Source organism: Salarias fasciatus, chromosome 12 (assembly GCF_902148845.1).
Source record: "Salarias fasciatus chromosome 12, fSalaFa1.1, whole genome shotgun sequence".
NCBI lineage: Eukaryota > Metazoa > Chordata > Actinopteri > Blenniiformes > Blenniidae > Salarias > Salarias fasciatus.
In genome coordinates, this window is record NC_043756.1 from 31,937,457 (window position 1) to 31,961,819 (window position 24,363).

General features: G+C 48.5%; 2 protein-coding genes across 8 annotated transcripts in view; both read left to right on the plus strand.

The window, feature by feature from the left end:
- Positions 1 to 278: 278 nt before the first annotated feature.
- nacc2l (NACC family member 2-like) lies at positions 279 to 9,612 on the plus strand. The gene is made up of 7 exons (XM_030104721.1): positions 279 to 762; positions 3,962 to 4,176; positions 4,252 to 4,511; positions 7,870 to 8,046; positions 8,141 to 8,246; positions 8,607 to 8,704; positions 8,949 to 9,612. The coding sequence occupies exons 1-7, from the start codon at positions 325 to 327 to the stop codon at positions 9,545 to 9,547; spliced, it is 1,893 nt and encodes a 630-aa protein (XP_029960581.1). The 5' UTR covers positions 279 to 324; the 3' UTR covers positions 9,548 to 9,612.
- Positions 9,613 to 22,054: 12,442 nt separating this feature from the next.
- brd3b (bromodomain containing 3b) overlaps positions 22,055 to 24,363 on the plus strand; it is a 19,940-nt gene continuing 17,631 nt past the window's right edge. For 6 of the 7 annotated variants that reach the window (XM_030105819.1, XM_030105824.1, XM_030105825.1 and 3 more), the window contains exon 1: positions 22,055 to 22,167. The gene's annotated coding sequence lies outside the window, so the exon portion shown is untranslated. Of the gene's footprint in view, positions 22,168 to 22,187 lie in introns of those variants that run through there. The other variant, XM_030105821.1, reaches the window with a different exon arrangement.

Sequence of the window (24,363 nt, forward strand, 5' to 3'; positions counted from 1 at the left end):
CCGTTCTGTTTTCTTCTCCTTCTCGCTATCCTTCTTCCAGCAGTTCCTTTGCGCTCAGTGACTTCTCTCCTGATGACTGACCACCTCTTCCTCCTCCCACCTTGCTGTGACTCAGTATTTCGGATCTGAAACAACTCCCAGACCTCTGACCTTTGACCTCAAACCTCACTTCTTCTTCCACTACGTAATGGATGCAAAGCTTTCTGGAGGACCTACCTGCAGCATCCCCGGCAGTTAAAGGCTCGGCGGTCTTCCTGCGTCTGCCTGGTTCAGAAGCTTCAGGTTGGTGCTCCTCCTCCGTCTGGCAGACCGACGGCCTCCACCATGGCAGACGGCCTCCTTCAGGTGGAGATACCGGACTTCGGCAGCAGCGTGTTGGGCAGCCTGAATGAGCAGCGGCTGATGGGTCACTACTGCGACGTGTCCATCCTGGTACAGGGCCAGGCCTTTAAGGCGCACCGGGCTGTGCTCGCTGCCTCTTCACTCTATTTCAGAGACCTGTTCAGCTCGGCCGCGGACTCCTCCGCCTCGTCCTCACCCTCGCAGTCGGTGTTCGAGCTGCCGTCTTCGGTGACGCCGACATGCTTCCAGCAGATTCTATCCTTCTGCTACACTGGGCGCCTCAGCATGGCCGCCAGCGAACAGCTGGTCCTCATGTACACCGCCGGCTACCTGCAGATCCAGAACATTGTGGAGCGAGGCATGGAGCTGATGTTGATGAAGTCGTCGTCCTCCTCCTCGCCACTCTGCTGCGACTCACAGGTCAGTCCAGGTGGTTCAAACAGAGCCGGATTAGGTCTGCCTCAATGTATTTGTCGCAATCGGATCACATGTGGTGAAACCTGATAGAGTATTACACTCATCTGGATCTCGTGTTCTGAGCGGAGTATTTTTGATTAAAGATCAGATAGCCCCGAGAACTGTTCTGAGACCGTCTCCTGTGCCCACACCATTACAAAACCCCGAGTCTCTGCAGATCTGCCGTCTGCCACAGGCTCGTAGTCTCTGCTGATCTCCAGACTGCTATCTGGCCCCAGGTCCTGGCAGACCAGTATAAGGTACCGGGTCTCTACAGAGCTCCAGGCCACTATGAGGACCCAAGTCTCTGCAGACCTCCAGACCCCTATATGACCCAGGGTGCCTGAAGACCTCCAGATAAGGCCCTTAGTCTCTGCAAACCTATGGTCCGTGATAAGGCCTGTAGTCTCTGCAGGCCTCCAGACCACTATCTGGCCCTTGGTCTCGGCAAACCGCCATAAGCTACCAGGTCTCTGCAGCTCTCCAGACTGCTATAAGGCCCTGATCCTCTGCAGACCATTATCAGACCCCGAGTCTGTGCAGACTGCTAGAAGCTCATCAAACGTTCTGAAGAACATGCAGTTGCTGCCTCTATTCATTTCAAAGGAGAAGTAGTGTTTCAGAAAAAAGAAATTTTGACAGGATGGAAAGTAGGAATGCAGTTTGAGAGAGTTTTATTGGAATTTAATCTCCACATTTCACACATTTGTGTCTTACAAGACTGTGAAGTACACTGATTAAAGACAGCAGCCACATTAACCCCAGGGTAATATTTTAAGGTGTTTCATTATTCAGCTTATTGATGTGAGATTTTTAATTTTTGACTCCTGAGTGAACCCAATCCGCCCCCACCCCCCCCCCCACACACACACACACACACACACACTGTAAATGGTGCTAAATCTGTGTTTCGCTGTTTGAAGTTGTAAATGGTCATCGTCTGTAGGGGGATGGGCGCTCCCATATACCTCTTCCCCACTGCAGCTAGCGGGTCGACCCGTGTTCTCCACCCGCTAATAATCGCCTTTTGAGTCCTTTCACACTGCCTGCAGACCCGCCTGCTGGCGAGCCGAGTCGCTGCATTTTCCTGCGCCGATGGTGTCCCACGTTGATGACATCATCAGCGCGACGGCGCAAAGCGAAAGTAAACAACAGACTAGAGCTCAGTCCCCGTTACCTGTAGACAAATCTCCTCTTCCCCACGGATCCAGAGCAGCTCTCTGGTCTCGCTATCTTGCCAATACTGGGTCATGTTGACGAAGGAAATCTCACGCTGTGTCCAGAAACAACAACTAGCGCGCTAACGTAGCCACGCTGCGTCGACGTCATCACGTAAGTTACCATGTCGACTCGCGTCTGCCTTTCACTCTCCCTTTCGCCCCTCCCACTAAAAAGCCGATAGCAGCGACCCGCTAAAAACTGTCGATTGCAGGGTTGAAAAACCCGGGTCTAATGCAGAGTGAACACTTTCACACTGCCATGAGGACCCGGTTAATTAGCGGGTTTAAACGGGTTTTTTGGCCAGTGTGAAAGGGGTATTAGAGATGGGGGGAGGAGCTCATCGTAGAGCCACTACTCCTCCACATCCAGAGGAGCAGCTGAAGAGGCTCGGACCTCTGCTTAGGACGCCTCCCTGGAGATGTGTTTCTGGCATGCCTATGGCGTCATTTTAGTGCCAAAATTCCGCGCGCAAAAAAATCATAATCGCGCACAGTTAAACCACTCTCTGTGCGCTCGCGATGCCTCTCCGCGCGCGCGTGGACTCTTTCTGCGCGCGCGGTCACTTTTTACGCGCGCGACATCACGTTTTGTTTGCGTGCGAGCTCTTTCTGCTCGGCGGTGACATGTCTGAGCTGTCTGCTCGCGCGGTGGTGTTGAGTTTTGGCACTCAGGGGGCGGGCTTTGAGTTGACGCCACTCAACCCCCCTCTCCTTTGTGATCGGTTGCTCTAAACGTCTACTGTCTTCAAATGGGTCTATTACTTTTGTGACTTATGAAACTTATCAACATATCACCTGCTCAAAACAAAGGAAAAAAAAAGCAAAAGTACTTCACTGATCCTGGTATAAAATCAAATGAAATCTGAGAGAGAGGGAAAAAGACAGAAAAAAAGGAGAAAAAATGAACTATAAATGTAGGATAGGTATAATTGAATAACAGATATAAACTAAATAACATAATTAGAGTTTAAATATCATTTTAAGACAGATATAATCAAATAACAAATATAGACTAACAGATATGAATTAGATAATTTACATATAAATCTAAGACACATATACTTAAATAAATAACAGATATACACTAGCAGATACAAATTAAATGTAATTAAAAAAAAATCTAAGACAGATTTATAATTAGATGAATAACAGATATACACTAACAGATATAAATCAAATATAATTTACATATACATTTCAGACAGATAGCCTTGATGGCTCCATGAAAACGTTTTTATTCCTTCTTTCTCCTCCCAGGAAACAGCCAGGTCTCCTCCACAGTAATCAAATCACTGTATGGAGGTCATGTTGTGTGAATTTTACTCCTCAATTTTCCAATTCTGCCGCCAAACGATGACTACCCGCCCTACTTAACCTCTGATTGGCTCTGACCGGAAGACAGTAGACGTTTAGAGGAACCAATCACAAAGGAGAGGGGGGTTGAGTGGCATCAACTCGAAGCCCGCCCCCTGAGTGCCAAAACTCAACACCACCGCGCGAGCAGACAGCTCAGACATGTCACCGCCGAGCAGAAAGAGATGTCGCGCACGTAGAAAGTGATGTCGCGCACATAGAAAGTGACCGCGCGCGCGCAGAAAGAGTCCACGCGCGCGCGGAGAGGCATCGCGAGCGCACAGAGAGTGGTTTAACTGTGCGCGATTATGATTTTTTTGCGCGCGGAATTTTGGCACTAAAATGACGCCATACATGCCCCACCGGGGGGAGGACCCGAGGAAGGCCAAAGTCACCCTAGAGAGACTATGTCTGTTGGCTGTCCTGGGATCGCCTCAGGACTGAATCCTCCCAGAAGAGCTGGAGGAAGTGTTTGGGGACAGGGAAGTCTGGGTTTCCCTGCTTAGACTCCTGACTCCGAGACCCAGTCCTGGATAAGCGGTTTAAAACGAATGGATGGACGTTTGAAGCTACATGTTGGCATCTTTCAGACCACCTCAACAGATGAACTTGGGGGCTTCGACAGCTCGGCGGTCCAGCAGCAGCAGGGCACCTCCCAGCTGCAGGAGGTCAGTTCAGACCAGCCATCGCTGAGCCCTGGGGAGCTGCTCCTGGCTGTCGGGCGGATCAAACAGGAGAGAGTCGACACTCCACCGGCTGAGGAGGCGGGGGCCGGGGGAGCAGCAGTAGGGGGGGACGAGGCCAGGTGAGCTCACATTTGTTTTCAGTGTGAACTGTGGGCCGGTGTCTGTTCAGACGGGTCTTCCTGTCTCGTCCTCAGAGTGGACATGGTGGCAGAGCTTCAGTCCTCCAGGAGCAGCGCTCTATGTTACCTGAGTGCAGGTGGGGGGCTGGTTCCCGGGTTGCAGTCCTATCTGTTGGCCAGCGGGGGGCATTCCAGTCCAGGAGGCTCCAGTCTACCCACAGAATCGCCTCCTTCTCACCCTGCCACTGAGGAGGAGCTGGAAGAAGAGTATTACAGCAACTCTGTCCACACTGGGCTCTACCAACACATCTACGGGCACGCTGGGAACCCCTACAGTAAGTGCCACCATGGTACGATCTACATTGTTCTCTGTAGGTTGTGTGTGTTGTTCCATTATTAAAACAACCAACACCACCGACTAGTGGAGCAACAACAAAACCACATGGTCTTCAAAACTTTGCCTTGTTGAAACTCAATAATGAAGCGTTTTCTTTTGAAAGCGGTGACAATGCTGCATTCGCTTGGAGCTCAAAAATTCTGAGCTTGGGTCCTCACTGTTACAAAAATGAAGGGCAGTGTTTCTATCATGGCAGTGCTCAAGGATGTCCCATGCAGTGTGAATTTTAGTTTTGGAAATATTGCAGCTGAGTACATATATGGTGAATTTATTTTGAGGAAGCAGTTTTCAAAAGATCTGACTGAAAACGTACTGCATTTCAAAATAATTTACTATACTTTACTGTTTCACTGGAACAAAGAGGATGAAGCTGCTTCAGCAGACAGTTTAAGAAAAGTTTCTGAAAAAACCTCTCAGTACATCCGAAAATTGACACCATGAAACTAAACTGCTGGGATTCAAGACAATTCAATTCAGCTTTATTTATAAAGTGCCAATTGCAACATGGTCATTTCTAGACAATTTTACTGAGCAAACCCAACAGATCCAAATGAGCAAGCATAAGTGACTGTGGAAAGGTGCAAAGGCTTCTTCCTGTTAAAAGGAAGTTTTTCCATGTATGTATCTACATACCTTTCGTGTATAAACAGAGTATATAGGCTACAAGAGGAACAATCATCAATCGTCAGTGACACATAGTTACGAAACATTACATTGAAATGAGAGAAAGGAGCAGAACTGGGAGCCGGTTCCACATGGCAGGAGCCCAGGGTTAAGTAAACGCTTACACCCACTGGGTCCGGGTTTCCTCAATTAATCAGTGGAGCAGCTGTTTTCATTTATGCCCAATTTGAAGCTGATTGTACCCACTGAGTCCAGGTTGTCTCATTAGATCAACGGATCAGCCGCCATTGATGTTCTTTATGCAATCCCTCAATCACGTCTCTAGTCCACCTAAGAGAACCTCCTCTTCCAGGGTTTTGTTTAGTCAACCTAGGAACCTCCAGCAGACCAGCACTCTGAGAACGAAGCGTTCTCCTGGGACAGTCTGGGACTAACAGCTGTTTAAGATATGATGGGGCCTGGTTGTTCAGGGCTTTATAGGTTAAAGGAATACTCTGAAGATTTTGGACCCACGCCCTATCCCCATCATTTACACAGTGAGATAAGCTCATAAATACCGTTATTGTGTCCATTTGTCCAGCCGCTGGCTCCCACCTGTTAGCATCGTAGTTAGCTTAGCTCAACTGCCGGAGGTGAAGAGGAAACAGAGCTGGACTGAAGAAAGTGGACAAAATCCTCCTTCCAGTGGTCCAGGGGACGGCGTATTAGCACGTGAAGTAAATCTGAATAGTTATAAAACATTTTAAAAGACGTGTTTTCCTTTTCAATCCGTTAAAATAACGTTTTGATCCACACAGATCTGCACAAGCATAGTGCTCCGCGGAAGGATATACCGGCGCACAGCGGCTGAGTCTATGCTTCTACTGCTGTGGTATATCCTTCCGCAGAGCACTGCACATGCACAGGTCTGTGTATCAAAACGTTATTTTAATGGCTTGAAAAAGAAAAAAACGTCTTTTAAAATGTTTTATAACCATTCGGATTTACTTCACATGCTAACATGCCGTCCCCCGGACCACTGGAAGGAGGATTTTGTCCACTTTCGTCAGTCCGGCTCTGTCTCCTCTTCACCTCCCGCAGTTGAGCTAAGCTAACTATGATGCTAACAGCTGGGAGCCAGCGGCTGGACGAACGGACACAATAAGGGTATTTATGAGCTTAGCTCACTGTGTAAATGATGGGGATAGGGCGTGGGTCCAAAATCTTCGGAGTATTCCTTTAAGAGGAGGATTTTAAATTCTATTCTAGATTTAACAGGAAGCAGTGAAGGGAAGCTGATATTGGGCTGATATGATCTCTCCTACTGGTTCTTGTGAGAACTCTTGCTGCAGCGTTTTGAACCAGTTGGAGACTTTTTAGGCAGTTATTGGTTCCTGATAACAGGAGTTCCAGTAGTCTACTCTGGAGGAACAGATGATGGACTCATTTCTCAGCCTGGCTTTGAGTCAGCATGTTCCTGATTTTAGAAATATTACCAGGTGAAAGGAGGTCCTGCAGACCTGTTTAATGTGGGAGTTACAGGTCAAAGGTCACTCCAGGTTCCTCACAGTGTCACTGGGAGTTAAAGCAACACCATCCAGGGTCAGTATTGGATTAGATCAGTTTTCTCTCAGGTGTTTTGGGCCAAATAAAATAAATTCTGTTTTATCTGAATTTAGCAGGAGAAAATTATGACTCGTCCAGGTTTTTATGTCGTTAAGACAAGCTTCCAGTTTGACCAGCTGATCGGTGTCGTCTGGTTTCAGGGAGAGGTAGATCTGTGGATCATCTGCTTAACAGTGGAAGTTAACGGAGTGTTTCCTGATGATGTTCCTACAGGAAGCATGTATAATGTGAAGAGTATAGGTCCCAAAACAGAACCCTGTGGGACTCCATATTTAACTCTGATCTGGGCTGAAGAGTCATCATTAACATGAACAAAGTGGAACCTGTCTGTTAAATATGATGGAAACCAGTTTAATGCTGAACTTTAATCCCAACAGTATATTCTGGTCTCTGTAGTAGAATATCAGGATCAATCCATCAACAGTCACAAGAGAATGTTTGTCAAAAGGCATTTATGCAAATTATGAATAATTCTAGTCATTCCCCATGGTTTACAAACTGTTTCTTACTTCCATATCACATGTGAAACGTGTCCAAGCAGTTTTCTCTTAGAACATTTTTGTTCCTATCAGTTTGTCCAAAGCTCCTGGTAACTCTATCTTCTGATTGGAGAACTGTGCACCTGGCTATGCCACACCACCTGAAAAGGAGGGTTAGGAATGTTTTTATGGCGGCTGTGGCTCGGTTGGTAGTTCGGTCATCCCAGAATTGGGAGGTTGATGGTTTGATCCTACAGCTGTGCTGTACATGTGCCAAAGTACCCTTGAGCAAGAAACTGAACCTCTTACTCTGCTCCCAGTGGATGGATTGAGTGCCTTGCATGACTTGTGTGTGTGTGTGTGTGTGTGTGTGTGTGTGTGTGTGTGTGTGGATAGGTGAATGAGACAATGCAGTGTAAAGCACTATAAGAGCAGTCCATTTACCATTTATTATTGGAAGACGTCGCGGACCCCCCCCCCCCCCCCCCACCACCATAAACACACACACACACACACACACACACACACACTCACACACACACACACACACACACTCACCTTTCCACCCCCTGCTTCTTCTTGGTTCAGTCCATGAAAAGATGGAGATGGTGCCGCTCCCATTGGCTAATGAACGCCGGCCCTGTGTGCTGGTTGGTCGGGACAACATGGCACTGCCTGCCAGTCTGATCAGCCAGATTGGATATCGCTGCCACCCATCGCTCTACACAGAGGGAGACCCTGGGGAGAAGGTGGAACTAGTCGCAGGTAGGACCAAACACCAGTCTGTTGCCATGGTGACAGGATATGTGGATATGTTGAAAGTGACAAAATGTATGTGTGTGCATGCCGGCGTGCTCAGGGTCAGGTGTGTTCATGACACGGGGTCAGCTGATGAACTGTCACCTATGTGCTGGAGTCAAACACAAGGTGCTGCTCAGGAGACTGCTTGCCACGTTCTTTGACAGGTAAGACAATTACTAATGTGACACGACCAGACACCATGTGACATCACCAGAAACCATGTGACATCACCAGACACCATGTGACATGACCAGACACCATGTGACATCACCAGAACTGTGAGATCACCGTACAGCACATGACATCCCATGACATCACTACACATCACTCATCACTAGACACTGTGTGACATCACCAACCATCCCCAGATGTGGTGTGACAAAACTCGATGCTGTTTATGCTGGAAGTGCTACAGTCTTCTGTAAGCAGCTGCTTTACATAACAGCTGTCTCATTGGGGCGGGGAGCAATGGGGGTGACATACAGCTGCTATACGTTCTTATTGGCTTGTTCTTGTTTCCATAGAAACACTCTAGCCAATAGCTGTGGGACAGGGATCCGATCCTCCACCAATGATCCGAGCAGAAAACCACTGGACAACCGAGTGTTAAACACTGTCAAATGTAAGGCAAACACCACACACACACACACACACACACACACACACACACACACAAATATCTTTGTGTGTGAAATTTCAAAATTTTGAAAACTCATTGACTGTTTCTTTACTCCTCCTGCTTCTCCCTCTCATCTTCTGCCTTCTACTTCCACTCTTCCTCCTCCTCCTCTCTCCTCTACCTTTTCCTTCTCCTCTCTCCCCTTCTCTATGTTTTCCTCCTCCTCCTCCTCCTCCTCCCCCTGCAGTGTATTGTCAGAACTTTGCTCCTAACTTTAAGGAGAGTGAGATGAACGTCATTGCGGCTGACATGTGCACCAATGCTCGCAGAGTTCGTAAACGTTGGCTCCCCAAGATCCAGTCGCTCCTTCCTGACGGCCTCCCAGCCTCCGCCTCCCCACAACCTCGCAAGGCCAAGAGGGGAGGTGGAGGGGGGGACACGGCGGCACCCGGCGGAGGCTCCTTCGAGCTGGACCTGCGGCAGCTTGGCGCCTCCTACCTGGGCCTGGAGGCGCCGCTGTACGGGGAGCGCCGCGAGCGGGAGGCTTCAGGGGAGAAGGAGCGGGAGAAGGAGGCGCAGGTCACCCTGCTGCCTCACCTTCAGTTTGCTGCTGCTCGTGGTTTAGGCGGGGTGGAGGAGGGGCTGATGGGAGGGGAGGCGGAGTCAACAGGTAGGCTACAGACTGAACAACCCGCGGACCACTCCCTCTCCTCCACTTCCTCCAGCTCCTCCTCCTCCTCCTCCTCCTCCCACGCCTCCCCTCAGCCTGCAGAGCCCGCCCCTCCTCTCCGGGGATTGGCCAACACAGATGAGAGGGGGGCGGAGTCTCTGGAAGACAGCCAATAAGCTTTCTACTGCATCTGCCTACCTGTATGTAAATAACACAATAGCTACCTGTCTCCCACCCATCTGTCTGTCTTTCTGTCCCTTACCTCACCACTTGTCCACCTGTCTGTGCCCTACCTCACTGTGTCCACTTGTGTGTGTCTCTGTCCGTCCCTTACTTCACCACCTGTCCACCTATCAGTCCACTACCTCACTACATGTCTGTCTGTTGGTCTTTATGTCTCCTACCTCACTACCTGTCCACCTTTCTGTCCCCTACCTCAGTACCTGTCCATTCATTTGTCTGTCTGTCCTTTAACTCACTATGTGTCCGTCTCTCTCTGTCCATCCCCTACCTCACTACCTGTCCACCCCGCTGTCTCTGTCTGTCTGCCCCTACATCACTAACTGTCCACCTGTCGGTCCCCTACCTCACTATCTGTCCACTTGTCTGCCCCCTACCTCACTACCTGTCCACCTGTCTACCTCTCAGCCCCGTCTGTCTGCTCGGCTCTGCTGCATGTTAACAGCCTCCTGCAGTCCAGCACACAGAACCATAGCAACAGGACTGAAGAGGAAGATGATGATGTTGATGATGATGATGATGATGATGACTATACTAACTCTGATAGCGACAATAAAGCTTCATGATAATCACGTGATGTTTTCTATTTCATCTGCACTCCAACAAATTTTCACAAATTAATAAATATTCATCAATCAGAAAGCAAACACAAAGAAATAAAAACAGTTTTGCAATCCGGATTCCCTTCTTCAGAAGAGTGAGACTCCAAATTCACCTCTGGTCCCTCTAGTAGCTGGTCCTGGATCTTCATCCTCTGGTCCATCTAGTAGCTGGTCCTGGATCTTCATCCTCTGGTCCCTCTAGTAGCTGGTCCTGGATCTTCATCCTTTGGTCCCCGGTGCAGTTGGTAAGTTAAGAAGTGGGGCCAGGGCACAGGTGCACATTCCTAGACAGTAACAGGTAGAGAGTTATGATAAGATTGTCGTCATTTGCCAACATTTTCATTAAAAAATGTTTTCTGGATGCAAAATTTTCGGCTGCTTCATGTTGTACTATTATGTTGCAAGATCTTCATGTAGCCGGTGACTGTTTTCCTCCTGGCCACTCGGAGTGCTGTGGTGATCGGGAAATGCCCCAGACCCTATATAATCAGGTATGTGGATGTAGAATGCACGTCTTTTCTGCTCCTCGCTCACTCTCGTGGTGGTTGGCAGTGTAGCTCGATGTTTTGTTGGGCAGCAGTGTGTGTTGGTGCAGCTGTGGATATCAACCCTCTCATTGTTGAAATAATTGTGTTGCCATCTTCCTTGTTGGTGCAGTAATGCTCACGTTTGGTCACCTGATCTGTAAACACTTTCAGTGTGGTCGCTGTTCGGGACCCAGAGAAAAGAGTGAGTTGGGGGAAATATCCCGACACGCAGCAGATTAATGTAACGTAATCAGATTTAGTTGAAACTCTGCACGTAGCATGAGGTTCCATGTCCAATATGATGATAACCACCGTCGGCTATTGCACCGCTTGCTGAAAACAGGAGGTGTTGTGCACATGCTCCAATTTAATCAACAACATTGGCCATGGCGCCACCTATTGGCAACAGCAAAGACATGTATATTTACAACTATGAGACTGATTATTAATGTTACATTTGCTGCCATTTTTTCTTCAAAGCCCATGGACTTGCATGCATGTGGACATGCATGGGCTGGTGAGGTCCCGTCCAGCTAGCCTAGCATGCCAGACTGTCTCCATGCTCAGGGATACATGGGGAAACAGTCTGGGACGGCGCCGTTTGAGTCTGACTTCTGCCCATAGATCGTATATAAATGGATAGACCTTTCGTGACGTCACCCATAGAGTTCCCAACCGCCGTTCTGAAGACTTTACTGAGTCCAGCAGGACGTCTCCACATTGAATATTTGAAACCGGATGTAAATGTGTTGGTCCCGCCCATCACGGGACAGAGGAGGCTCTGTGATAGGGCGATTTATGCAAAACTTTAACTCGTAATATAAAATCAACAGATGGTTTATGTGAAAACCAGAGTCTGGTGAAGCCAACACATTTATAGAAACTAGTGATAGAGACCAAAATACGTCCTGAAACCGGGCGCTTTGTATGTTTATTTGCACTCTGAAAATCGGCATTTTTGAATGGGTTCCAATGAGACCGGGCTCTTTTTGAAACCAGCATCATCGCCCCCTGCTGGAATCTCTCTGGAATTACAGCTTTTTTGCACTTCCGCATTATCTTCATGTTTTATGAGCGGAGGTTGGCGCCTGCTTCTGCCAAGCAAACTTCTGCTTGGCCAATCACAGCCCACAAGAGGCGGAGTGAGCGATGCGCCATATGATACCTCCCCCAACAATCACGATGGTGGCCGCAACACAGCGAGGCTTTATCACGGCTCTGTCTGAAGTTTTGAATGAACTGAATTTGTTGCTGAAACCACAGCAAGAATCTGCTCTGAAGGCTTTTCTTTCCAACCCCCAAATTCCACCGGACGCCAAAGCGCCGTGCCGCGTCCCAGAAGTGCTGGTGTTACGATGGATCACCAGAACGCAGGCACCACGGCGCTGGTGATTCGCTTCAGGTCGCCGCTTCTAAACGGCACGGCGCTGCGCAGCGCTCCCGGTGTGCGTTGACTTCAGGAACAAGACACCGGCACGGCGCGGCGCTTTAGCGTCTGCTGGAATTTGTGGGAAAAACGGACATAAAACTACCTGCCATGATCCCATGTTCTGGACTACAAAACGACTACAACGGAGCGCTGCGTAAGTCGCATTGTCGTTGCGTCACAGCCTTGTTTCTTGGATTGGTTCTCTCCACTCAATAGTCCCGTCTCTCGTTGCCAGTTTGAAATGCTGCCCCAATGGCGCCGTACCAGACTGTCTTTATATGTGTGTTAAACATAAATAAAGTCAGTCTGGCATGCCAGGCTACCGTCCAGCACTACATGCAGCTTTAATTAAAGATTGATCTGAATCACATATTTATTATTACATTATTGTAAATACGTACATAGCATATAGCCTATATTCATAGTTTATATTCACTAGAGATTGTGTTTGTTTCATTATACTGTATTTGCCCGAATATAAGACGAATCTGATTATAAGATGACCCCTGCTTTTCAAATATCATTTTATGAAAAGTATGTTGAAGACATTAAGATGAAACAACTTTTTATTGTACAATTATTCAAAACTCAAAAACTCATAACAGAGATAACATTTCATGTGATTTAAGATAAAAAAAAATCCTGCAGTATTAAATGAAAAATATATTGTCTTTCTCCTGAACCTCAAAGGTTCAATAACTGCATTAATGATGTAACTAACTTTATAACCATCAAATTCAAGTTCTATTCAACTTCATGAGCATCAATAATTCAGTCTAATATATCTGGGCCGTTTGGCAGTTGTTTGTTGACTCCGCTGCCTTGATTAGCATCAGTTTAAAGTTAGCATCAAAACTTCGCCTCTGTTTGTTCACTTGTCTAGTTTTCAAGCCCCTTTGTTCCAGATGGTCACGTTCGTTTTTCATCAGATCACTGTGATGCTCCATTTGCTTTCTGGTCACCGGTACTTTGGCTCCATCTAGCGTTGCAGATGTTTAAAATGTTTAACGACAATCTAGTCCTGAATTATAGTACGACCCCATGTTTGAGAATACAATTTATGGAAAAAAATATCGTCCGATATATATATATATATATATATATATATATATATATATATATATATATATATATATATATATATACACTTCTACGGCACCTGTGGAGAATCCTGAAGGTGATTTGGAGAAGGGGGAAAGTGGCCGGCCAGTGGAGGTGTGCTGAGGGAGTGTGGAATATATGGCATTACAGTAATCTAACCTACAGGAGATAAAAGCTGCATTAGCGCCTCCTGCTGGCCTGAGGGAGAAACGGGCGACTCTGGCTTTATTCTTAAGATGATAAAATCCAATCTTAGTTATGTTTTTAATGTGTGAAATAAAATGTAGCTCAGAGTCAAAAAGCAGGTCCAGGTTCTTCACTGATTGTTCTGGTTTAAAATCTGATCATTTTGGTAAAAGTTTCTCTCTCTGACCTTCAGGACCAAAAACTAAAACCTCGGTCTGGTCCTGGTGGAGCTGCAGGAAATTCACTGCATCCATGACTTGATGTCTGAAATACAGTTCAAAAGGGTTTCTATTGGCCCGGAGTCACCAGGAGACACGGCCATGAACAGCTGAGTGTCGTCAGCGTAGCTATGGAAACTGATGAACAGCTGAGTGTCGTCAGCGTGACTATGGAGACTGATGAACAGCTGAGTGTCGTCAGCGTAACTATGGAAACTGATGAACAGCTGAGCGTCGTTAGCGTAGCTATGGAAACTGATGAACAGCTGAGCGTCGTCAGCGTAGCTATGGAAACTGATGAACAGCTGAGTGTCGTCAGCGTAACTATGGAAACTGATGAACAGCTGAGTGTCGTCGGCGTAGCTATGGAGACTGATGAACAGCTGAGCGTCGTCAGCGTAGCTATGGAAACTGATGAACAGCTGAGTGTCGTCAGCGTAGCTATGGAAACTGATGAACAGCTGAGTGTCGTCAGCGTAGCTATGGAGACTGATGAACAGTTGAGTGTCGTCAGCGTAACCATGGAGACTGATGAACAGCTGAGTGTCGTCAGCATAGCTATGGAAGCTGATGCCGTGTCTCCTGATGGCATCCCCAAGTGAAGCATGTAGAGATTAAAAAGTATGGGACCTAAAATTGAACCTTGGGGAACCCCACACCGAATTTCATGGGTTCCTGAGGAACAAGTATCCATACTTACACAAAAACATCGATCTGTGAGATAAGAACTGAACCAGGTAAGAACAGTACCAGAGAGGCCCACCACCCACTGTGCAAAGGGACGTTCATACGACGTCTTTTTAACGTCATTTTTGGACGTCTAATTCGGGTCAGCAGAAGGTGCAGAACGTTACTCCAGATGACGTCTTTTTCCGACGTCTTTTGAACGTTGATTTGTGACGTCCACATTATGTCTATATGAGGACTATTTCTTGTCCTGATGTGGTCTTTGTGGGACGTCTCTTTTACGTCCAAATGTGGTCCTTTTTTACGTCTTTTTTACATCTAAATGTGGTCCTTGTGGACGTCTTTTTTATTTCAAATTTCCACTCAGTGTAGATAGTTTTATACTGCTTGCTACGCATAAATTCCCATTGTAGAAGGTGACATGCTTTCATAGGTCATTTTCCTATCGCTTCATTTGAATCGATCACCAGCAGCTAACTCGAAATGCATAAAGACAGCATCCAACCTGCTGACAAGCCAAGGCACAGTAAAATTCACAGGTACAGGAAACTCTTTCCTACCTTCTGGAATAAGACTACAATAACAATCCAATTCTTTTTAAACAAATTTTATTGCAAAAACTTCACTCACATTTGTACTCAAAATACCAGACCAGTGATGAATTTGCAGCTAACTCTTCCTCCATCCGCTGTGCCAGCATGCTATGGTGCTGATTGCCCTCAAAAGGGTCCAAGGTGGCTCCAGACTACCATCGGTCCACAAAACAGGAATCAGTGTTCCCCGACAACCGCTGGACTAGCAATCAAGGGAAAAACACTTAATTAACCCGACAGCAGCGTCTCCCGCTCCGTGGCTTCTGCAGTAAAGTGTACCATCTGACACACCTTCACTTCCGGGTTCACTCAGTCAGGCTAATATACACTATGGTGGCTAATAAGTGAACATAGACACAGAACTTCCTGTCTGTCTCCCTTCAAAATAAAACAAAAATAAAATACATCAAAACCCATTTCATTCATAATACATCATCCCTCACCTCTTTCAGATGGTTAACATTTTTCATCAACGAACATAAATTTCACTCATTTACATAACTCATTATATTCCACAATACGAGGGTGGACCCAAAAGTTCCCGGACTGTAGTTATAACTTTTTATTTTTTAATCTTCGCAATTATTTGAAACTGTCACCTTCAAAATCCTCTCCTTTGGCTTGAATACAACGCTGCACCCGAGATTTTCACTGTTCAGAAGAGTCGCCATGACCGTGCGTAACTGTGCCGGAAAGATAGAACTTCGATTTTCCCTCCCCCTCTGTATGCCTGTCTTACCTTTCCGCTGCCGCTCCAGTTTCATCTTTGACAACAAAAAGCAGTCGCCTGGGGCCAGATCAGGGGAATATGGCGGTGGGGAGGCTGGCTGGTCACGGTTTTAGTCCAAAAATATGCTTTACACACAACATTTGGTGCTATTTCTGTGCGTAACGGGGCGTCCTGTGGTCTGCGGTCTGCTATGATGCGGCCATTTCCGGGAGCCTTCGTCTCACTGCTTCTAATAACCGCCTGAGGATCATCTGTCTGGATCTCTACAATACTCCCATCAGATCTGCAATGTCATCAAAAGTCCTGCGTGGATCTACCAGGACGTCTTCTTCAGTTTTTGTGACGTTTTCCTCTGTTCTGGAAGTGGATTGTTGTCCTCTGCGTGCCTGGTCTTCGTGATGTAATCTGATTACTCTTAAAGGGCCCAAACCACTCAGACACCCTAAGAATCCTTCTTAAAGAATGTCTGCAACATGGTGAGTGTTTCTGCCGGTGTTTTCCCAATAAAAAACTAAATGTTTTGACAGAGCGCATATCCGTGGGTATCCGCCATCTTGAAAAATCGAAGAGCGGGGTGTCACTCTGTCAACACAAACAGTGACTGTCAGCTGACCGCATCACGGGGGAAGACCAAACCTGGCACAGTTATGCATGAGGCTGTCCTGTAGCGACATCTAGTGGCCAAAGTCGGAAATTCATTGTATTTTTTAATTAATAGAATCAGTCCGGAAACTTTTGGGTCCCCCCTCGTACATATTATATTCCTTCACACTTGCTTGGGTTACATATGTATTGAAAAACGGAGGAATGTAGCAGATCATTCAGCCCAGGGTAACTGGGAAGCAGCTGCAAACCTTTTTTGGGGTGCATGCTTCAGGTGGTTGGCAGCATGCTGCCTAACGAGTTCCAGAGTAGCGTTCATGTCATACTTCATTACTCCATCTACACAAGTAGAAAAAAAAAAATTATCAGACTAACTGATTTCTCGTTGGCTTTGTACGTTAACACATGTCTGCTAGCAAATGCATCGTGCTGTACCGCCAACCGGTTCTAAGCAGATTGAAAGAGCAAACGCCTTAAATGCATACATGAAAATATTAACCCAAACTAACAACTTACCCGCAATAAATGAAGTTGAAGAGTCAGACAACGTGCAACGTGCTTCTGCTTGCGCTGCTTCTTCTTCTTCTCCTGTATCTAATGGCAGCTTGCATCCCATGTGATTGCACTACCGCCATCTGCTGGTCGTTATAGCTCTGTCTTATGATATTCCTAAATTCTCTCCATCAGTGCCGTTTCCTAGATGTAAGCAAATATCCCCCGTCTCTTCCCCATTTCAATATTTCCCCCACCCCTCAGAGTGAGGGAACAATCCTAATATTACTTATATTTATTTTACTCTTTTAGGCCTAAGCATTCATCACTAAAATCATCAACTACAAACAACAGCTTATTATTATTGTTGTCATTATTATTATTATTATTATTATTATTATTATTATTATTATTATTATTATTATCAATATTAAGCCTATATAAGGCCTAATATTGACATCCAAGTTTCCCCGACTTTCAAATGTTCAACCACATATAGACGTCGACATTGGGTCCTAATTTCGATGTCCAGATCTTCAACGTCATCTAGACATAGAAATCGGGTAATAATAAGACGTCCAAATACCTCACCTATTTTGGACGTCCAAAATAGGTCTATAATTGGTCTTGGACGGATGGACGCAATGTGGACATGATCTGGACGTCCATACGACGTCCAATGTTTAAGGGGCAGGTGACTCAGTCTGTTTATTAAAATGTGGTGGTCTACTGAGTCGAAGGCGGCACTCAGGTCCAGCAGAACCAACACTGTGAGCTTTCTATTATCTAAGTTCCACCTGATATCATTTAAAGTCTTTCAAGGGCGTCTCGGTACTGTGGTTCACTCTAAAACCAGACTGATGTCTTTCTAAAATGTTATTGATCATTAAAAAGTCACTGACTTGGTTAAAAACCAGTCTTTCTAAAACTTTACTTAAAAACGGTCAGTTGGATCCTGGTCTGTAGTTATTCAGAACATCGGGGTCCAGATCGCTCTTCTTCAGAAGGGGCTTCACCACCGCCGTTTTACAGGCAGTGGGGAAGACGCCCGTCTGAAGAGAGCAGTTCATATTTAAAATCTGTTCCTCCAGGAATCCATGAAGTGATTTAAAAAGTGGTGGGAATGGGATCTAGAAGGCAGGTTGTTGATTTTACTTGGGAGAAAATTGGACCAAGAGTCCTTCATCAACCAGGTCCAGACTGTCCAGTGTGTCCTCAGGCATGGACAACGGTTCAGCTGTGTTCACTGATAAAACCTGTTGGGGTAAAAGACTGGACCTGATGTCCAGGATTTTAGTTCTGAAGTGGTCTGCAGAGTCTTCACAGAGAGCGTCTGTCGGCTCCTTAAAAGCTTTATTAAAATTCAGACACAGCCAGGTCAACACCAGAGGACACACTGATGGACAGACCGGGTTAGAACCAGGTCCAGGGGGTTAGAACCAGGTCCAGGGGGTTAGAACCAGGTCCAGGGGGTCAGAACCAGGTCCAGGGTGTGTCCTCTGTTGTGTGACATGCTGTTTAAAATCTAAACAGTTTAAAGGTTTAAAAATTCTCTGGACATTGAGTCCGAGATGTCGTCAACATGTAGGTTAAAATCACCAGTTATTAAAATTCTACTATACTTACAATGAATTATTGATAAAAGTTCCAAAAATTCACTAATAAAAAGACTAGAGTACTGAGGGGGTCTGTACACTGTTAAACACAGGATCGGGGGACTACTAAAAACAAAGGCGTGGTGCTCGAAAGAGGTAAAACTATTAAAAGCTACTGCACATGCACTCATAGAGTTTTTTAAAATGGAAGCCGTCCCTCCAGCCTCTTGCCCTGTCTGGTTGAAGATAGAAAGTTAAAACTGGGTGGAGAAGCCTCAGTGAGGAGAACAGGAGCATCAGAGCCGCCGTGTCTCAGTTAAAAGCAGAGTGTTTAAGTTATTATCTAAAATAAGATCATTAATAATAAAAGATTTGTTTAAAGCTGCATTAAGGAGTTTGCACGTTTTATGTGAAACGGCGCCCCCTGCAGGCCTTGGGTGTAATGCAGCTTAGTGAAAAACTCGTCCCTGTGGCTCCCGTGCACGGAAGAGGGGAACTCCTTCCTCGCTCGTTTAGAAGCGCTCAAGTAAGATTTAAGTGTCTTCCACCTGGTGGAGTCTGTGTGGAGCTGCAGTGCTAGAAGCCAGTCTGTTCTGACTTCCTGGAAGATCCTGCTCAGTTGTTGCTCACTAAGCATCTGGTGGAGTAATGGCGGACAAAATGAAACCTAACCAGCCGGAGCGCGCATTACGTCATTCCTTTCAAATTCTCCCCAAAAAAATTCTGGTGCCAGACCGGCACTGTGACTTTCAAGTGACAGTTTAGCCTGTTAGAGGTTCTGGTAATGAACATGTCAGGGGACATTGGACACAGCATTAAAAATGTGGAACATATTTATGGTGGAAAATAAGTATTTTTAAGGTTGTAAAACTCCTTAATGCACCTTTAAACGAGAGCACACATTCAGCAGCGCCATATTAATGGTGGTGGGGGCTGGATGTGGCTCTCGGTGAAGTTTCACTGATAAAACAGTCCTTTGTTGTTTAAGAACAGTCCGAGGGGTGTGGTGTCTGGAGGAGGTGAGGACTGGGATGCTGTGGACAGTGTGTGGTGTGTCCGGGGCAGTAAGGGTGTGTGAGGGGTGTGTGTGGTGTGTCCGGGGCAGTGAGGGTGTGTGAGGGGTGTATGCGGCGTGTGGTGGATGGGGGGGCTTCCAGGTAGTCAGTCAGTGGGGGGGTGTGGACTGCCTGCTGAATGTTCCCTGCTGAGACGGAGCGGCCAGCGGCTCGGCTGCAGTCCGTCCTGCTGGTAAAAAGCTGGAGGCTCCAGAAAAGATTAAAATTGTCGATGAAATAAAAGTTGGAGGCTGAGCAGGAGCGCTGGAGAGCCAGGTGTTGAGGCTGAGCCGTCTGGAGAAGCTCAGCGCCCCTGAAGGTCGGCAAAGGTCCAGAGATAAAGACCGCCCTCCCACAGCTCTCCAACAGGTTAGAAAGGTCTTTAAAATCCTGCTTGGTGACTCGGCTGCCGCCGGGCCGTGGCGTTAGCGCCGACGTGGACGACGACCCGGCGGACGGCGGAGGGGAGGGACCGCAGGAGCTCCGGGAGTCCGTGGAGGATGGTGGGGACAGCAGCACCAGGAATACGCCGCGTGACGGCGTTAAAGAAGCTAATATTCCTGAAGCTACTGTCCCCAACCAGGAGTGACGTAGGGGGAGAAGAGGGGGCGGGGCCAGGGCTGGGGAGCGCTCCGCCGGTGCAGCGGCGCCGCCAGCAGCAACCTCGCTACTGGAGCGGTGGTCCTGGCCCTGGTCCTGGTCCCGGTTCTCCCCGCGGCGGTGGCGGTGGCTCCCGGAGTGTCTCCTCACCGCCTCCCTGATCAGCCTCAGGCGGGCAGCGGAGGCCGCGGTCCGGGGCGATCGCCGCCGCTCCGGGACCGGCGGGAAGCGGTCCGGCTCCAGGGCCGCGGCGGAGTGATCCGGGGCTGCAGGGGAGAGATCCGTCTCCGGGGCCGGGACCACGGCGCAGGGAGCAGTCTCCGGGGCTGCGGTGTGGTCCAGGGCCGTGGCGGAGCGACGACGTGGCCTGGCGGTGTCTGGCGGTGTCTGGCGGCGTCTGGCGGCGTGACTTCCGGGTTGTTGAAGTGGGGAGCGGCGGACCCGCCAGAGGACGCGGGAGCAGCAGAGGCCGCATCAGGCCGCGGACCCTCACCACCCGCCGGGCTGTCGTTGTCCTGCTGGGTCAGGGCATGGAAGCGGTTGGAGAGGGGCAGTGGGGGCGACGCCGCGGTGGGCTTAGGCTTGCGGCCCCACACCGCCGCCACCGCCCAGGAGCGCTGATGGTCCGGTGTGGAGCAGGAGGAGCCAGGGAGCTGGAGCGCCGCTGTTCATGAAGGACGAGATGAGCATGGATTGTCCTTCGGCCAGCGTCCGGGCCTGCTCCAGCAGATCGTCTTTGTCCCTGAGCTCCTCCCACAGCCGGCGATGTCCTCCCTCAGGTCGGCGACGATCCCGTCCGCCTTCACGACCAGGGGGTGCAGGCGAGGTCTGCGGTGCAACGCTGCGGCCATGTTGGGCTGGCGGCACGGCCTCACAAACCGGTACCCACGGGCACGTACCTCTATCCCTGGTGCCCGGGTTCGCTACAGGTGTAGCCGTGCCGCCGTCTTGCTGCCTCGCCGCTCCTAGTTTACCGCTACCGGCTCGTCACTCGTTAGCCGCCGCTCCGCCTCCGTGCCGCAGCTCCGTGCAGAGCCAGCAGCGTCCGTGCTCCCGTGCCGTCTCACTGCTCCTGCGCCATCTCACTACATGTTTTGGTCTCTATCACTAGTTTCTATAACCGTACTGCTTCACCAGACTGTGATTTTCACATAAATCATCAGTTGATTTTATATTACGAGTTAAAGTTCAGCATAAATCGCCCTATCACCGCGGCTCCTCTGTCCACGTGATGCGGTCACGTGACGGGTGGGATCAATCACATTTACATCAGGTTTCAAATATTCAATGTGGAGACGTCCGTCTGGACTCGTTGAAGTCTTCAGAACGGCGGTTGGGAGCGCAATGGGTGACGTCACGAAAGGTCTATCCATTTTTTTTACAATTTATGGTCTCAATGGAGCCCGCCTGTATAACTAAAGGTTAAATAAAAATATTTGTATGCACATCAGTATCTTCCAAGTTTTTGGGCATATTTGGTGGATACATTTAAATTTTTCTTTTGTTGCCAGGTGCTGTGTGCGGAAAGTGCCAGTTTGATCCCCGATGGTGGTGCAGTCTTCACATCCCCCCATTTTTGTGCTTTACTTCCGGTTCCTGTTCCTTTGTTGATGTTCTGTCACAGGGGATTGCTACATCCATCACCACTGCTCTCTTCTCATGGTTCTCCTCCTCCATTATGTCAGGCTGATTGTCCTTCACCAGTCAGTCAGTCTGAATCTTGAAATCCCTCAGGATCTTGTCTTGGTTGTTCCCCACACCTTTCGGGGGTGTTCTCCATCTAGACTCTGGGTTCTCCAGTCCGTACTCGCATATATAAGCTTCACCTGTCTATGACAGCAGTACAGAGGACTCTTGGCCAACCACTGGGCCCTGGCAGTCTTGTGGACCAATCACAGCTCTTCATACCACCTAGCAACAAATCACAGCCCCTCAAACACCTTCCAACCAATCAGAGCGCTTCCCCCGCTCTGCCAGCCAATCAGATCACAACAACATGCTGGATGCCGCTCGGCACTGCGCCTGCGCACATAGTGGACAGCTGATAACTCATCTATTATGCTACTCCGCTAAATCCCGAATCCTGAAGGAATCCACCGGGAGCCTCCGCGGGACTCACCGGAGCACCGAGACTCAAAGTAAACACGGCTCTAGCGGCGGGGGTAGCGGGTGGCTGGAGCCAGGTGTTCCTGGGAGGCGCAAAGCGACTCGGTGTGTCGGAGCTGGCCGCTCGGCGCCTTTAGACAAAGCTCAGCTAACAGGCTAGCAGCCCGCTAGCTCCAAACATCCGCACAGATCGAGTTTAAAACCGCATCAAAGTGCTCTCCGCGCGGCTTCACGCCATCCGGACGGTCTGGAGTCGCTTCAGGCGTTCGCTCCTGCCGCCACAGCGGTGCTGTGGGCGACATTAATCCAGTTTTCGGTCTTCTGTGAGCACTAATGCTCCGTTAGCCGCCGTTAGCTCATATTTTGCCCTGGCTTGCCCGCCATCTTTTCAAGCGAGGGAGGCTGTGGACGCGGCCGGAGCGGCGCGGCTGTCGGGTGGCTGCAGGGCGGCAATCCGAACCTCATCTTCCGCCCCGGGTGTCCGCGCTTGGCGGAATCGCCGATTGAACGGGTTCCTGTGGTTTGTGGGGTCACGGCGGTGGCTGTTAGCCGTTAGCTCCGTGGTTAGCCGCTGGTCGGCAGCAGCGTGCCTCGGCAGGGCTCCGACATGTCTAGATCCCCGCGGACCCTCACCCGGACGGGCGATCCGGGTGTGACAGTGCGGGTGTGGGCTGCTCTTCGGGTGTATGCTTTCCCAGAGCTGCTCTGGGATGGCGGGGCGCATCGTGGCGGTTTCCGAAATCATCTGTCCGGAGCCTGTCAGTTCTGTGCGTGAGGCCTATTTTGGGTGTGTGAGAACTCTGTCCGGGGGTTTGAGGGTCCGTCCGGGTTGGTAGGACTGCAGTGAGCTTGTGTGTGTGTTTCTGAGGCTGTGTTTTGACAGCAACACATTCAAATGAAAACTTCAGTGGCCTTTTGTGTCTAATAGCTAAACATTTTGACCATGGTTCTGAAGGTGGAACTTTCTGAAACACTTGGACTCTGTCTTTGTGGAAACTGTGGTCCTGGTCTTGGTCGTACTCCTGCTCTACTCCTGGTCCCAGTCCATATTGTCCTGGTCGTAGTCCATATTCTCTTGGATTTGGTAGTTTTATAGTTGACAGGCACCGTAATAACAATTAAACTTGGTGGTCTGTTCATATGAATGTCCGTGTTCTCTGCAGTGTGTGTGTGTGTGTGTGTGTGGTTTCATTACAAAACCAAACAGCACCAGCTAGTGGACCAACACAGAAATCTACTTTGTTTTCACTGTGTCTTCTGTTTCCATGTTGTTTATCAGAGCATTGCTGTGGAAACGGTTTAAAGTTCTCAGATTGCAGACTTTATGGATGAACTAAGGAGAACCGCTCACTCCAGGTGTCTGTGAAGATTTAGGGCCCTTTCACACCAGCCCTGTAAAATCCGGATTTTAGATCAAAGCAGGAATTTCTGGAAAAATTCTCATCATTAATGCATGTTTAAACTCTCCCCTGAACTTGGATCCAGATCTTTGTGGTGAACCCTGGATCTGTAGGATTGGCCCATCCCGATGCAGACCTATGGGCTGTCAGACAGCCTCAGTGAGAGGACGTCATGTGGAGCTCAGTGCATTTGAATAGCAGAATAAACAAAACCAACGGCACAAGTCAGAAGAAGCAGACACACAAAGAAAGAGTTAGAATCCTTCTCGTGGGTGACATGGAGTGGTTAGGAAGTGCAGGTGCTTATTGGTAGATGGTTAAAAGACCATTGTTTGTGGTTAGACGTTAGCTGCTAACCACTAGCCGGTTGCTGGGGCGGGACCTCCGGTTTCGGTCTGCACCAGTCAAATGAGCCAGATTTCTTCTTCTGCCTGTCTGGTCAGTGTTCATTTTGACCAACGGCGCCCCCAAACAAGCAGCTTCTGAAACTGCATGACGTTGTCCGTACGTTTGGTCTGTCAGTGGTCCGCTCTCAAGAATGCAGTGTGTACGCAAGCCGAACCAAAAGGAGGCGTGATAATTCTCTTCCCCTACCTGCACAGGAGAGCCGAATCCCGGACCTTCCAGCAATGAAAGGAGCCTTAATTTACAATTTTCACATGGACTTGACCCAAACACAGAACCCAGTAGATTCTTTGGTATGGATGAAGAAAACAGGTTCTGACAGTTTTGAGTCGGGTGGAATCGGAAAACTGCCAGAACTGCAGCGGTTCTGATCTAGAACGACGGTCGATGTCGGACCGGAGGTCACAGAGAACAGTCTGGAGA